The sequence below is a fragment of the Antedon bifida genome, chromosome 3, assembly GCF_963402885.1.
Source record: "Antedon bifida chromosome 3, ecAntBifi1.1, whole genome shotgun sequence".
Lineage (NCBI taxonomy): Eukaryota > Metazoa > Echinodermata > Crinoidea > Comatulida > Antedonidae > Antedon > Antedon bifida.
In genome coordinates, this window is record NC_136228.1 from 8261621 (window position 1) to 8276337 (window position 14717).

At 33.0% G+C, this 14717-nt stretch overlaps 1 protein-coding gene across 1 annotated transcript; it reads left to right on the forward strand.

Moving 5' to 3' along the window:
- The first annotated feature begins 8707 nt into the window (after nucleotides 1-8707).
- Nucleotides 8708-14170, forward strand: LOC144837416 (uncharacterized). The gene is made up of 3 exons (XM_078692496.1): nucleotides 8708-8793; nucleotides 9476-9561; nucleotides 10449-14170. Exons 2-3 carry the CDS (start codon nucleotides 9498-9500, stop codon nucleotides 14027-14029), a joined length of 3645 nt encoding a protein of 1214 aa, XP_078548622.1. The 5' UTR covers nucleotides 8708-8793; nucleotides 9476-9497; the 3' UTR covers nucleotides 14030-14170.
- Nucleotides 14171-14717: the final 547 nt, after the last annotated feature.

Here is a 14717-nt window from a genome sequence, read left to right on the forward strand (position 1 = left end):
AGCAATATGTTGCTTTGGTTCATCTTAATCATCAGTGAGGGATGTGACTTGGGTCGGTTTTAGAACTTCTCTTATTTTAAATTTATGTAAACAACCTTTCTAGATCAAGCAACATACCGATAGTCATATCTTTTGCTGATGACAAACATTTTTTTTCTTACAAAGTTAATAATGTTATTAATAATATTTACCCACATAAGACAAAATATACAGTACTGCTTTATATAACACTGTTAACTAAAGTCACAAAATTGTTCTTATCCAGGCTTCCCAACTCTCCTGAAAATCCTGCTCTCCCACAAAACCGAAATTTCCCAATTTTTAAATTATTTAGACAAAAATTTCCTGATTTTCAATAAGGAAGATATTCAATATGGCCAAGCCATGTAATCAAATGTTTAACGTTGGATTTTGTTGAACTGACAGGCCGTTGTTAAGTTGGTTCTCCTGGAAGTACTAGTCAATTCAAAGCAAAACAAAAGCCACACGCATTTTCCATTGTTCATGCGTAAAAAGATAGATAAAACAAAGCATACTCCAATAAAACAAAGAATACTACTACTACTAATATTAAAGTACTCTTATGTATAAAGTCTGAATCTAAATTAGTTGTTATACAGTAGTTGATGGTAATGAAAGGTATAATATACTAGATGACGGTAAAGACATATTGAAGTACTCGTAATTTAATAATATATGAATCTAAATTAGTTGTTGATGATCAACAGTGTGGTCTCCTGTTTATAATGTAATATAATGGTGTTATGAGGTACTGACTTGTAAGGAAGACTCTACTCGCTTGACTGTCGTAACACATATATTGTTTATTGAATAATACTTGATACAATAATACTTCAGTACAATATACAACTATAAGTATGAGGATAAGGAACAGAGGATTAGGTGATGCTGTTGGTGGGATGTGAGGTGTGTAGGTCTGCTTCTGGAGAAGTGGCTGTGAGGTGTGTGTTCCGTGAGGTGGCTGTAAGGTGTGTGCTCCGTGAAATGGCTGTAAGGTGTGTCTGGGCTCTTCTGAAATTTGGGGGTATATTGGCTTCGGTTCATTTGCATATGTCACTACGTAATCTGTGAGGGTATAACGATTGGTTCTAAGTTGATCCAGGGGTGTTTAGGTGGGAGTGATTAACGGTATAATAAGGTATTTCAATGATGGATAACACTGTCAAATCTGTACTTAAATAGTGTCAATCTCTCCTGGTTTAACGATGGGATAAAGTCACAAAGTTAAGCTAAGTGTTTTCTTTAGGGATTCTATTATAAACTAAATGGACTTTAAAAACATCTGGACAAACTCTCCTCTGGACTTTCTGGGTCAAGTTTGTGAACTTATTTGAATTCTAATACAAAGGTTGATTTCTAAATTATAAAAGTATATCATTATATTACATCCCTCTGTTTCCCTTTTTTTTTTCTAATCTATTTAAAATATAAAATTGGTTATAATAATGGCATGCAAAATTAAAGTTATATAAAAGAAAAAAAACATGATTATACATATAAGCAAAAATTGAGTTAGCCAAAACCATTGACTCTGAAGTGTAACCGTATCACTTTCACTCTCTCTCTTCTCTCTCTTAAAAAAATTGAAAAAAAAAATTGAATTTGGTTTAAAATTCGCGTAAATCAAACAAAAATCGGTCAAAAATAAAAATACAAAACTTTAAAAATAGTATGTTACATTGAACATACAACAAATCGTACGACAACATATCGCATTCTAATTGCCTTCGAACATAAATCAATCAAATTAAAACATAAAACTCAAGAAAACTGTGGCTGATTAGCCTAAAATCAATAATTAACTCGAACTTAATCACTTAAAACTTTAAAAGAAACAAATGTGTGTCCCGTTGACACAAACTTATCAACAATATATCGTTATCGTCACATCTTTATCGATTTAAGCATTTATATTCACAGGTAATTACGATTTCAATCGGTCGACAAATTCGACTTTTGTACTCAATGTAAAAAATACAATTAAAAGTACTAAGAAAATCTCCTGTTCTTATATCAATTAATTAATTAATGCTTGAGATTAACGACTCAAAGGTTAAACAAAATATTTGTTACAAAATGCTTGTCGTTCTTTTCAATATCTCAATATATCGATCATCGAAATTCAAAATTAATCATTATCAAACTCGTTACAAAATCAATACTTAATCATAAATTCAATCCACTTTTGACTGAAATCACATCGTTACTAAACAAATCTTATCCGTAGACTATGCTATCATTAATTTAGCAAATGTCGTAATTAAAAAAAATTCTTGCAAAAAAATTAAATCAGTAACTTGTTGCGTTATAAAACGTTTTATGAATCGTTTTGGCGATCCACTTATCGGTATCTGTTTATCATTAATAATCTCTTTAATCAATTTATCTGTATCGTTATATCTGTCGATATTCCACCAAAATTTTCGAACATTGGATTCATGTTTTGTGTTATCGGTGTTACATTTGGCTGAAGTCGGTTTAGAATACGAAACTAAAACTTGGAAATGTCCTGCTTTAAATCTACCTCGGTTTAATGTCATATTTGAATCATTAGGTGCTGTCATAATTAGATTAGTTTGTTCCTTAATTTGTTCTTCTTTCATTTGGAATGGGGCTGCTAATCCCATGTTATTCTCTACACAGTCAATGTAAGGTTGCAAGTTAAGGGGTTCTACTTTAGTTTGGTGTGTAAAGGTATCTGATTGCAATTGGGTGGGTATCCTATCATGTTCATCGACAAATTCAACATTGGTTTCGTCATTTACTACATTAATGGTATTCTGAATTTTCTCGTTATTATCAGTGGTTTCATTTAACGATTATTTTAACAATTAAAAAAAATGTTAGTGTATACCATGAACTTTCACACAGGGTTACAATTCAAAATGGTTTTGACTTACCCCAATGCTTCGGATCCAATTAAAAACGAATTAAAGGAAATGCTATTTAAAAGTGTTCAACAATGTCCAAATGTTCAAACAACGAATTAAGGAAATGCAAAAAGTGTTTATCAATGTTCAAATGACGAATTAAAGAAATGTTAAAAGTGCTCATCAATGTTCAAATTTTCAAACAACGAATTCAAAAAATGCGAAAGGTGTTCATCAATGTTCAAAAAAAGTAAATGTTAAAGAAAACGATCGAAAAAAAAAACGGCGTGAAGTTGAAAGTGTCCAAACGAAACCAATCAGTTCTTGTCCGCTTGCTTCTGTTTTCCATTTTGATTCTTCTTGTGTCTTCCTCGATTATCTTCTTTGTCTTCATCCAACAGTTATATGAAATTTAAAAATTCTGCTTGTCTCGATCCAGTTAAAAATGCTTACTTAAGAAAATTTCTGCTTGTCTCGATCCAGTTAAATACAAATTTGATAAAATTTCTGCTTGTCTCGATCCGGTTAAAAATGCTTAAAAAATGCTTGAAAAAAAAGTTCTGCTTCTCTTGATCGAGTTAAAATGCTTACTTGAAAACAAATTCTGCTTCTCTCGTTCAAATATAATTTCAGCTTGTCTTTGTGTAAAAAATTCTTGTTTTCTCCTTTCAAACAAATATCTGGTTGTCTTCGTCTTCGTCTTCGTCTCTTGTTGTGTTTATTTCTTGTTTTCTTGTTAATCTGTTTGCTCACTCTGTTCCTTATAAAATTCGGGTCTTCCACCATGTAATATAATGGTGTTATGAGGTACTGACTTGTAAGGAAGACTCTACTCGCTTGACTGTCGTAACACATATATTGTTTATTGAATAATACTTGATACAATAATACTTCAGTACAATATACAACTATAAGTATGAGGATAAGGAACAGAGGATTAGGTGATGCTGTTGGTGGGATGTGAGGTGTGTAGGTCTGCTTCTGGAGAAGTGGCTGTGAGGTGTGTGTTCCGTGAGGTGGCTGTAAGGTGTGTGCTCCGTGAAATGGCTGTAAGGTGTGTCTGGGCTCTTCTGAAACTTGGGGGTATATTGGCTTCGGTTCATTTGCATATGTCACTACGTAATCTGTGAGGGTAACGATTGGTTCTAAGTTGATCCAGGGGTGTTCAGGTGGGAGTGATTAACGGTATAATAAGGTATTTCAATGATGGATAACACTGTCAAATCTGTACTTAAATAGTGTCAATCTCTCCTGGTTTAACGATGGGAAAAGTCACAAAGTTAAGCTAAGTGTTTTCTTTAGGGATTCTATTATAAACTAAATGGACTTTAAAAACATCTGGACAAACTCTCCTCTGGACTTTCTGGGTCAAGTTTGTGAACTTATTTGAATTCTAATACAAAGGTTGATTCTAAATTATAAAAGTATATCATTATATTACAATAATGAGATGTATTATTTTCATTAGTTATTGTTGTAATACAATAAGGTATAGATACTGTAAATCAACTAATTTTATGTCCTAAAATGTAAGAGCACAAACATATTTTGTGGTAGCAATCTTTCACTATCAATAAATTTGGTCAAAGGTCACTCAACACAGAGTTCAAGTGAAGTGCTTTTAGTCTGATATAACAATCAAAGGTTGTCAACAGAAATTGATACATATCATAAAGTTAGTTAGTAGTTCCTTATTCAAATTCAAATAACCTGTCAACTTCCTTCAGAAACATACTCTTTAGTTGAGTAATTTATTTGGCGATTTCCTATATTGAAATTGTTATTCAAATATTGTCACAGAAATAAAAAAAAAAAATAATAACTAATTGAAGTAAGTTAAAATTGTTTATACTTTTCAGATAAATTTCGTCAAAATCGAGAACAAAAATCTCCTTTGCTTTAGCTTTTCATGAGGTACTGTAGGCCTAGTACACATTGTTGGAAAGGCTTGGCACCTTGGTTAAAAAATCAAACCATGAGACAATAATAAGGGTCTTAAATAATTGTACATACATGTAATCTTTGAATCTTGAATCTTTGAATCTAATAGAGCAAGTTCATGTGGTTGGTAGACGTTACATAAAGCGTTTAAAACATGCACTCAATATTATTTTGTTATACAACATACAGTAGTTAGTATTATAATCCGATATATTAAGCAAAAGTAAGGAATTATAATTCAATGTTGGAAATTGTGTTGCGTCTATAGTTCATTCGTCCATAGTTTTATTTTTATTCCAAATGGCCTATTTAGGCCTATATTTTTTATTAAACTTTGTTTACAGATGGTGACCATAAATTCACCAAAAATAAGAAGAAAATGACCGTACTTTCAGACAAAAAATGTTCTCGAGATTTAGCCCACTGATTATCTTTCTTTGAGATGTGCTTCTTTCTAATACATTTACTTAAGTTAAGGGTGAGGTGAATGATTCTTTTGAAATAATTAAGTACACATACCCATTTTGAAATGAACTTAAAATGTTTTCAAGAATAAGCCCACTGAGATTCTCATAAAGAATGATTTCATAGCATATATTGACTAACCTGACTGATCTAATTCTGATGTCAGATCCAATGCTATTCCTAGTGAATATGTTTCATCATTGTTGGCATTCAGTGGTAGTGTCAACCTGGCATTCACGTTCCAAATCTCCCATTGGTTTGGATTCTTTTGTTGTTTACTCATAAGACCCATGACAGCTCCATTGCTCTGCATTGCTAGCAATATTTCCCTGTGAAAATAACATGAAAGTGACAGTTTATTCTTGCTAAATATCAGTAAGGTATTAAAAAGAACATTCTAATACTATAATATCAAATATCAAATTTCCATTTATCAATATACTTTAGGTAGTATTGGCCTTTTCATTCTCCATCACGCATGCAAATATCCTCAAAATTTATAAACATTAGATCTCCCTCTTTACACGTATAAAATAAATATATATATAGATTTAAAAGTAAGAATCAGCCAAATATAAATACATGTTCTTGTTTAGAATAAAGTAATATTTGCTACATCACATAATGGTTAATGGTTTTGAATTTGCAAAGCGCAAAAAAAAAGTTTTGAAAGGTTGTGAAAACAAGATCAAGGATAGAATGGAAGGTTATGCCAGTCCCAAATCAAAGTATGGGGATACGCCCTCAGCACAAACCAGGGTTTGAAGTAATAACCCTTGGTTAGCACAGTTAGCCAACTCCTATCCAAGCAATGCTATAGAAACAGGAAGGCATCAACTAAACAAACTAAATGGGTCAAAACAGTTTTTGTCCTTACTGGTGCTGAGACAGTAACAACGTTGGGTTGTAGACGGCCATCAGTATCGGCATATACCGCAATAAACTTATGTATGATCCCTGTTCTGCATCAGCGTCTAGTTAAAGCTGATATCACCGTAATGTATTCTGCATCAACCTCTAGGCTACTGCAATGTACTTTACCTTTATCCAATGTAAAGGTGCCATATTTGTTGCAAGCAACCACAATATTATATTCGTTCACTTGGAAATGGATCATTTACATTAGTATTGAATATCTGCAATTTACATATCTCCTTAAATTTTAGATCCTATAAAAAAACAAATTCAGATTAAAATATTACATCAGATAATTGTAAGTATAAATACATATCTGTACAGAACTTGGCAATTGAGAGTTTGTCTTGATCTGGACTTTGGGGAAGAAACTCTTTACATTAGCATATTCTTTGTACAGTAAAAAACAGGACACAAAGAAATTCAATAGTGCATTTAAATCTGTGATTGCATCTCAGATTTAAATTAAATCCAACAAGTTAATGAAAACGCTCATTATGTTTTTAGTAAATTTTGAATATAGAATTTCTAATAATACTATTGACATTTTTGTTTACCTCGATCATTATTATTTTTGAAGTACAGTAAATATAAATATTTATCTCATTATTTATAAATAATTTATGTTTTCATTTTATCTTACAGGTGTCAATGAATTGTAATGTGTTCGTTTAGAAAATCGTTTCAATGTTTTATTGAATATTGTTTAAGTTTTTTAAAAGATTGGCATGCCACTGTTTAAAGTTTTGAAAATGTTGAAATAATTTGATAGTTAAACAAGTAGACGCACCTATTGTGTATTTTTTTACGTTCGATATCCGCCACTCTGACGTAAGCATGGTTTTAGGATAATAATAATAAAATATAGATAATATGCCGTTTTAACCAATCTACCGGGCCTATACAGCCTATAATGGATGGATAATAAAGGTGGACACGATTCTCAAGAGGTAAGTATTGTCCCTTGAAACACAAAAAATGAAGGTCAAAATATTCTAAATTGAAATTGGCCATATCAAAGTAATATTAAAGTTATTCACTTTGAGTCGAAAATTCAAGAAAAAAACAACAAGTTTACGTAATTAACAGGTAAAATTAATTTGATTACATTTCGTCTGGAAAATCGTCGCGAGCGAAAGTAAACAAAGATTTCAAACCAATAGTATATGCATTATGCATGATGCTAATTAGGTTTATTTACAACTCATCATGGTTGAGAAGATGTTTTAACATAGATTGAGAGAAAGTTTTATGATCATGCATGAGAGTAGGCAAACAAGCGCGTTGCATTATGATATATGTTTTGATCGAAATTTTGACTGGAAGTCAAAGTTATTTCTTTAACAAAAAAACATCTGTTTTTTAGTTTAAAAATTTTTTTTTTTTCAACTAATTTTTGGTGAAAGTTAGTAACTATTATAATACTTCAAAATGACCAACTTTTTTTCAAAATCTTTTTTTTTTTTTTTTTTTAATTAGTCAAAGGGACAATACATCTTTAAACATTTAGATTTACGAACGGCGCATAGATGTGAGACACTGAGTTGTACTTAATTATTTACATTAAATGATTATTATAAATAAAGAAATAAAAGATATTCAAATTAAAAACTATAGTATCGCCGACGTATATACGTAAATTATATACATCGTTTCACAAAAACACGTGCAGGAGGCCTATAGATGTTACAAACGTATGGTTATTAGTAATATACGTCATCTTTACCTGGCCATGGTATGTGTTTTGTCCATAATTACTAGTGCGTGTTTTTTTAAAAGGCGAGTCCCCATCAGCAAAATAACGTACTGTTAGAGGAAACGGCTGCACGATCATAGAAGGCGCATCTCCGATATGGCTTATTTGGGGTTTATTTCAGTAACTTGCCTTGATTGATAATAAATATTTATTAACCAAATAAAAAATATCCACATAAATAATCTAGTTCCTAAAAAATATAAATTAAAAATATATAAACGAAGAAAATGTGTATGTATATCGCTCCATACAAAATAGCGTGACCGATTTCAGACGCGACCGATTTCATCGTAAACCGATAGGCCTAGTAGTAGTAGAAATGGGTGCTGGTCAACCCGTACCCAACTTGGCTAATTCGTATCCAAATAATTGGTCAACTCGTACCCACTTTGGCTAACCCGTACCCAAACCAACCCGTACCCATGCAAACTCGGACCTCATAAGTAATTGGCTTACTCGTACCCATTATTTGGCTTACTCATTCATACTCATTTTTTGGCTAACTCGTACCCATTACATACTTACCGATTTGATGGCGCAAAGGTATGCTTTGGCCGCGTGAATATTTTTATATTTAAATTGTGCCTGCAGTTGCAGTTTTTTTTCTTCTTTTTGACATGACACTGAAAAAAATATGTGTGTATGTGTTTTGTTTCCAACAAAATAAAGTTTTATGAACTAGAGAGGGCGGTAAGATGTTTTAGGGAACTCTCTCGATCGTGCGTACGTGTGTCACGTCTCGCTGCAGCAGCACTGACCGTTCATTAAAGATATATAGAGGTGGCCTAGCCTAACTAGCCTAGAGTAATTTGGTTCTCAATATTTGTACGTTAAATTAAATCAGGCTTTTTATATACACACTTTACTGTGTTTCTGACTATTCTTAGGCTATGCTTAAATTGGCCTACTAGGCTAGGCCTAGCTAGCCTCTACGACTAGCTAGGGCAGGCCCCTACTACTAGCCTATAGCCCTAGTAGTAGTAGTAGTGTAGGCCTACCTAGGCCTACTAGACTAGGCCTATATATAATTAATAGACTCGATAGGCCTATTTAATAGGGGTTAAGCTTAGCCGAAGAAGAAGAAGATGGAAGAAGGTAGCCTAGCAGCTAGGCCAGGGTGCTAATTAATGATTGATTGATTGAAATCTTGTAAAAAAACATTCACCTGCTGCACAGCACCAGGACAGGAGTGAATAAATGGTCAGCGACCATCTTCTTATCCCAGCTATTTTGTTGAATGGTCATGCATTGTTGTGCACGAAAATTGGGAGTCGAAATACACAAGACCAGATGCAAAAATGCACTAGCGCCACAGTGAGCTGCATAGTCGACCCTGCACCATAATTCTGTTTTTTTCTGGGAGGGCAGGGGTGGGTGGAGGTTATTTGTCAATTAATGACCTAAAATTTTTTTTTTGTAAACTACTGTATATTATTCAAATATTTGGGTTTAAATATCATTTCACAACACTACATTGACATTTGATCCATATTAATTATTGTTTCAGAAATTACAAAAAACATTACAGAATGTGTGACACCGCTGAAACAAGTATTTCTACAGAACAAGATGTTCAAATTAAGGTTGAAGAAGGTCAGTAACTTGCCATAACAAAATTCTACACTAACTATTAAATAGAAAATAAATATTTGGTTATACCCATCACGTCTACCAGGCTGTGTTTCGACACTTGTACAGTCGTGGAAAACAGGGGAGACGGGTTTCTTTTTTTGTGGTGTGTGGGTCGTTGATTTGTCCATAATTATTTTTAATTTATTCATTTTGTTTATATTCATCGTCTGTGAAAGTTACTGGTGGACATTATAGGGTAACATTCACAATCTCAGAATTTGGTCCATAAATGATAATATACTGTACAACATGCAATCTTTTGAATAAGCCATTGGTGCTGTATTGACATTGGTGCCTGCTGTGTCAACACACATACGCAAGAATGTACTGAATATGCTCCTATTTAACCAATGAAAAACCCTTAAAAATTAGTTTGTATGACCATAAATTAATTATGAATGCAATCCTTATGCACTTGTCAATTGTATGACCCACTATACGACCCCCGGGAGAGGTGCGTCATGGGTGCGTCATTTACAAATAATTACTGACGCAGGGGTGCGTCAAAAAACCTAGATGGTACGTCACATCAATGAACAAGGTGTGTCAATGTCCGTCACTTTACCACCCACCATATCATAAACAACATGGTCACAGTGCGTCAAAATGGGTGCGTCATGGTCACCTAAATGTAAGTCACCTTTTTGACGCACGGGTGCGTCATGGTATTCAAAAGTATGACGCACATCGGACAAATGACGCACCTCTCCCGGGGGTCGTATAGTGGGTCATACAATTGACAAGTGCATTATTATCTACCTGTGTGCCATTGTTTACTTCTATTGTTTACGGTACTTCTATTGTTTGTTTAAAAAGAAGTTGAACATTTATTATTTTTCAATTTTCAGGTTTTGAAGAATGGTTGCGTATGGATGATTTAACGTTCATTCATCCAGTAACATCTCAAAACAATGTGACAGTTTTTTCTTCTGAATATAATGTAGAGAAAATAGAATTGAAATGTGAGGAGTGTGGAAAAGAATTTATCAAATTTGATACACATTTGGAAAACAATCATAATGTAGGACAGAAGTGTATAGATTGTGAGACAGCTAGTACGCAACATGAATTAATTGCGAATAACCAAACTGAAGAAACGTGTGAATGCGTTCATTGTGGAAAGGTTGCTCCAGCTAGCAATGTTTTGAATTCGCACCTCTATTTATATACAGACATACCTTATGAGTGTGAACAATGCGAAGAAAAAATTAAAAAGTGGTGTGAGGGAAGTAAATCATATGAGTGTGAAAATTGTGGAGAGAAATTCCAAGACCAAAGCACATTGAAGAAGCACTTGAGATCGAAACACAAACAAAAAAAGTCTTACGAATGTGAATATTGCGCTAAGACGTTCAGTAACAATTATAATTTGAAAAGACATACAAGAATACACACGGAAAAAAATGATGTGAAACTAACTGATGAAACGAGAAGTCAAATCAGTAAAATACACCTGTTAAAACAAGACACGGAAAAAAGGTTTAAATGTGAAAACTGTGGAAAAAGTTTTGTAAATGGTAGCAGTCTGAAGAAACACATGAGAATACATACAGGAGAGACACCATATCAATGCGACGACTGTGGGAAAATGTTTAGTTACAGTAATACACTAAAAATACATTTAAGAATACACACAGGTGAGAAACCTTACGAGTGTAAAGATTGTGGACAGAAATTCCGAGAGCAAAGCACAATGAAGAAGCACTTTAGGTCGAAACATACAAATGAAAGACCTTATGAGTGTGAATACTGCGCCAAGTCTTTCAGTCATAGTTATAGCTTGAAAATGCATATTAGAATACATACAGGAGAAAATCTGAATGTTACAAAATTTAAAAGGAATAAAAGATTGATAAAACAGAATGCAGAAAAACGCTATCAATGTGAACATTGTGGAAAGAAATTTGCAGATAACGGGGGATTAAAAACGCATTTAAGAATGCATAATGGAGAGTTACCTTTTGTGTGTGAATATTGTGGGAAGAAATTTAGCCAGGTTTCTGGTTTGACAGCACATTTGAGAGTTCACACAAAAGAGTTGCCGTACGAATGTAATGAATGCGGTAAGAAGTTTAGTCAAAGTAGTCATGTCAAACGACATATGATGACGCACACAAAGGAGAAGCCACATCAATGTGAACTTTGCGGGAAAAGTTTTCAAGATCGTACAACTTTAAAAGTACATTTCAGAATACACACGGGAGAGAAACCATACGAATGTGGGCATTGTGGGAAAACATTTAACCAAAGAAGCAGCTGGAGAAGTCATTTGAAACTTCATACGTCGGAGTCGCCATTCCAATGCCAATACTGTAACAAGAGGATGAAGGATAGCAGTAATTTAAAAAAGCATTTGGAAATACATATTGGAGATATGCCGCATGAATGCGAAGAATGTGGAAATAAGTATAAGTTAAAAGGCTCACTAAATAGACACATCCGAAAGAAACATTGTACAGAAAATGAATTGGAGAAATCCATTAGAGTAGAGTCGCATTCTGAGAATTTCTCAGAGGAAAGTTCATCATCAGAGGGTGAAGATTTTGAACAGGAATTCTCAGAATGTCAACATTGTGATGAGATATTCTTAGACAGCAGTGATTTAAAAATGCATTTGAAAACACATACAGAAGAAGATATGCCATATGAATGTGAAGAATGTGGGAATAAGTACAAGTTAAAAGGCGCACTAAATAAACATTTAAAAAAGGAACATTGCAGAGAAAAAGAAAGAAACCAATCTAAGGAATTTGCAGAGGAAGGTTCATCAGAGGACGAGGAATGTGAACAACAATTGGGGACAACTATAATACAGAAATTGAAAGAATGTCAGCATTGTGACGAAGAATTTATAGAGAGTGATGATTTAAAATCGGAGCATTTAACAACATATACAGAGAAATTAAAAGAACATGAACATTGTGATGAGGTGTTTACAGAAATGAATGATTTAAAAGAGAATTCAACAGCATATACAGAGAAATTGAAAGAACATCAACATTCTGACGAGATATCCAAGGAGAGTAGTGATTTTAAAATACATTTGATGACGAATACAGAGAAAATAAATGAAAGTCAACATTGTAAGGAGATATTTAAGGAGAGTAGCGATTTAAAAATGCATTTGAAAGTACACACAGATGAACAAACATCATCAATTACTAGCAATTTAATCTCGGATTTGTTGCCAGGTGAAGGAAAACAACAATTTACAACACAGTTAGCAAACAAAGAAGAATGCCATTCTAAAAATAAAGAAATTACAAAAAACAACAGTTTGGAAACAAATCAGAGAACATGCAATAATGAAGAAACGAAAAATACAGATACATGTAGTAAGGATTTAAAAATGAACTTGAAAAAACAAAGAGAGGATAGCTTATATGAACATTCTGGAGAGAATTCCATAAGTTGCGGTAGTGATTTGAAAACACACACAGATGAAAAAGATGAATTTTCATGTCAATTTAATCAGCATGGACAGACATCAAACCTCATAACAAACAATTTAATATCAGATTTGTTGCCAGGTAACGGAAAACAACCAAACCAATATAATTATAAAGCAATTGATGATACAGAATTTACAACACAGTTAAGAGACAAACAAGAGTGCCAATCTGAAGTTAATGAAAAAGACATAACGATCAAAAATTTAGAAGCAAATTGGAGAACATGCAATGAGGATGAACTATGCAAGTCTGAATGTAACGAGATAAATACAGATAGTAATGGTATGAAGATACACACAGATGAAATGGATGGCTTTTCTTGTCAATATAAACAAAATTTACTGACAGGTTCAATGGTACATTATGAAGAAAACTCGTCTAATAGATGTGACGGATTGTATCGTTATCAGTGTGAACATTGCGGAAAGACGTTGAAACTTTTTATTCACTTAAAAGCGCATTTAAGAATGCATACTGGAGTAAAAGCTTACAGATGTAGTCGATGTAGTATGCGATTTAAAAACATCAGAAGTTTGAAAAGGCATTTTCGATCACAACACGCAAGAAAAGGGCTACATGATTGTGAACATTGTGGATTGAAATATAAAACTAAGTGCGATTTAAACAAACATTTAATAGTGCATTCAGGTAAATATGAATGCCAATTTTGCGGCCAGAAATATATTCAGCGGCGAAGTTTTAAAAAACATTTGACTCTTCATACAGTAGACAAGTTATATGAATGCGAATATTGTGGGAAAAAGTTAACAGATGAGAAAAAGTTAAAAAAACATTTGTTAATACACACATCAGGAGAACAACATTATATGTGTGAACATTGTGGAATCAAGTTTAGTTTTGAATTTTTGTTGAAAATACATTTACGGGTACATACCGGAGAAAGCCCATATAAGTGTAAAACCTGCGGAAAGAAGTTTACAACGGTTAATGAATTAATAGCTCATTTAAGAACATAGTAAATACATTGACAATGTGCGCTAAAACATTGTATAAATTATAATACCGTAATCATGTCTTGCAAAGATGCAGTGAGTCTATTGCAAATGTACACTCCAGGAACTGCAACACTATTAATAAAAAGTAATTTGAATTTACAATTTTTGTATGCTTCATTGGTTTTTCGTTTTTTATTACCATAAACTGTTGTTTCAAACATGAATGATTACAACGCAGTTTACCCATTGAATTATTTTTTATTTTTCATCTACCTCGTAAAATATTGTTGAAATAATCAAAAAGAATGGAAAATTTTTTATCTTTGATTTTTTCTACTTTAAATTACTCAATAATTGATTGGGTAATTTTTTTTTCCAAATCCGATTTTTGTGAATTTAATTATTAGTACTGAATGGTGTCGAGGTGGTATGTACAGTATGGAGCCATATATATATTATGGCTTTGTGTATGTACAGAGCCATATATAGAGAGAGTTACGGCATTGCGTTCACGGATTTTAGAAAGTCACGTGGTGTGCACGCCGGCCATGTTTGTGTCCAACTATGCCTATGTAGCGTATGGAGTCGAGTCATTTGCTTAAAAAATGTATAACATTCACAAGGCTTTAAATATCGAATTTAATATTAAAACAATCAATTTGTTTAAAGGTTTTTGTTAAGATAATAGCGAAATCATAAAGTTACTGCG

Bases quoted from the DNA above. Each gene is read 5' to 3' on its own strand.
- LOC144837416 (XM_078692496.1), top strand. From the start codon at position 9,498: ATGTGTGACACCGCTGAAACAAGTATTTCTACAGAACAAGATGTTCAA. The intron at 9,562-10,448 runs GTCAGTAACTTG...TTCAATTTTCAG, and splicing joins TCAAATTAAGGTTGAAGAAG to GTTTTGAAGAATGGTTGCGT.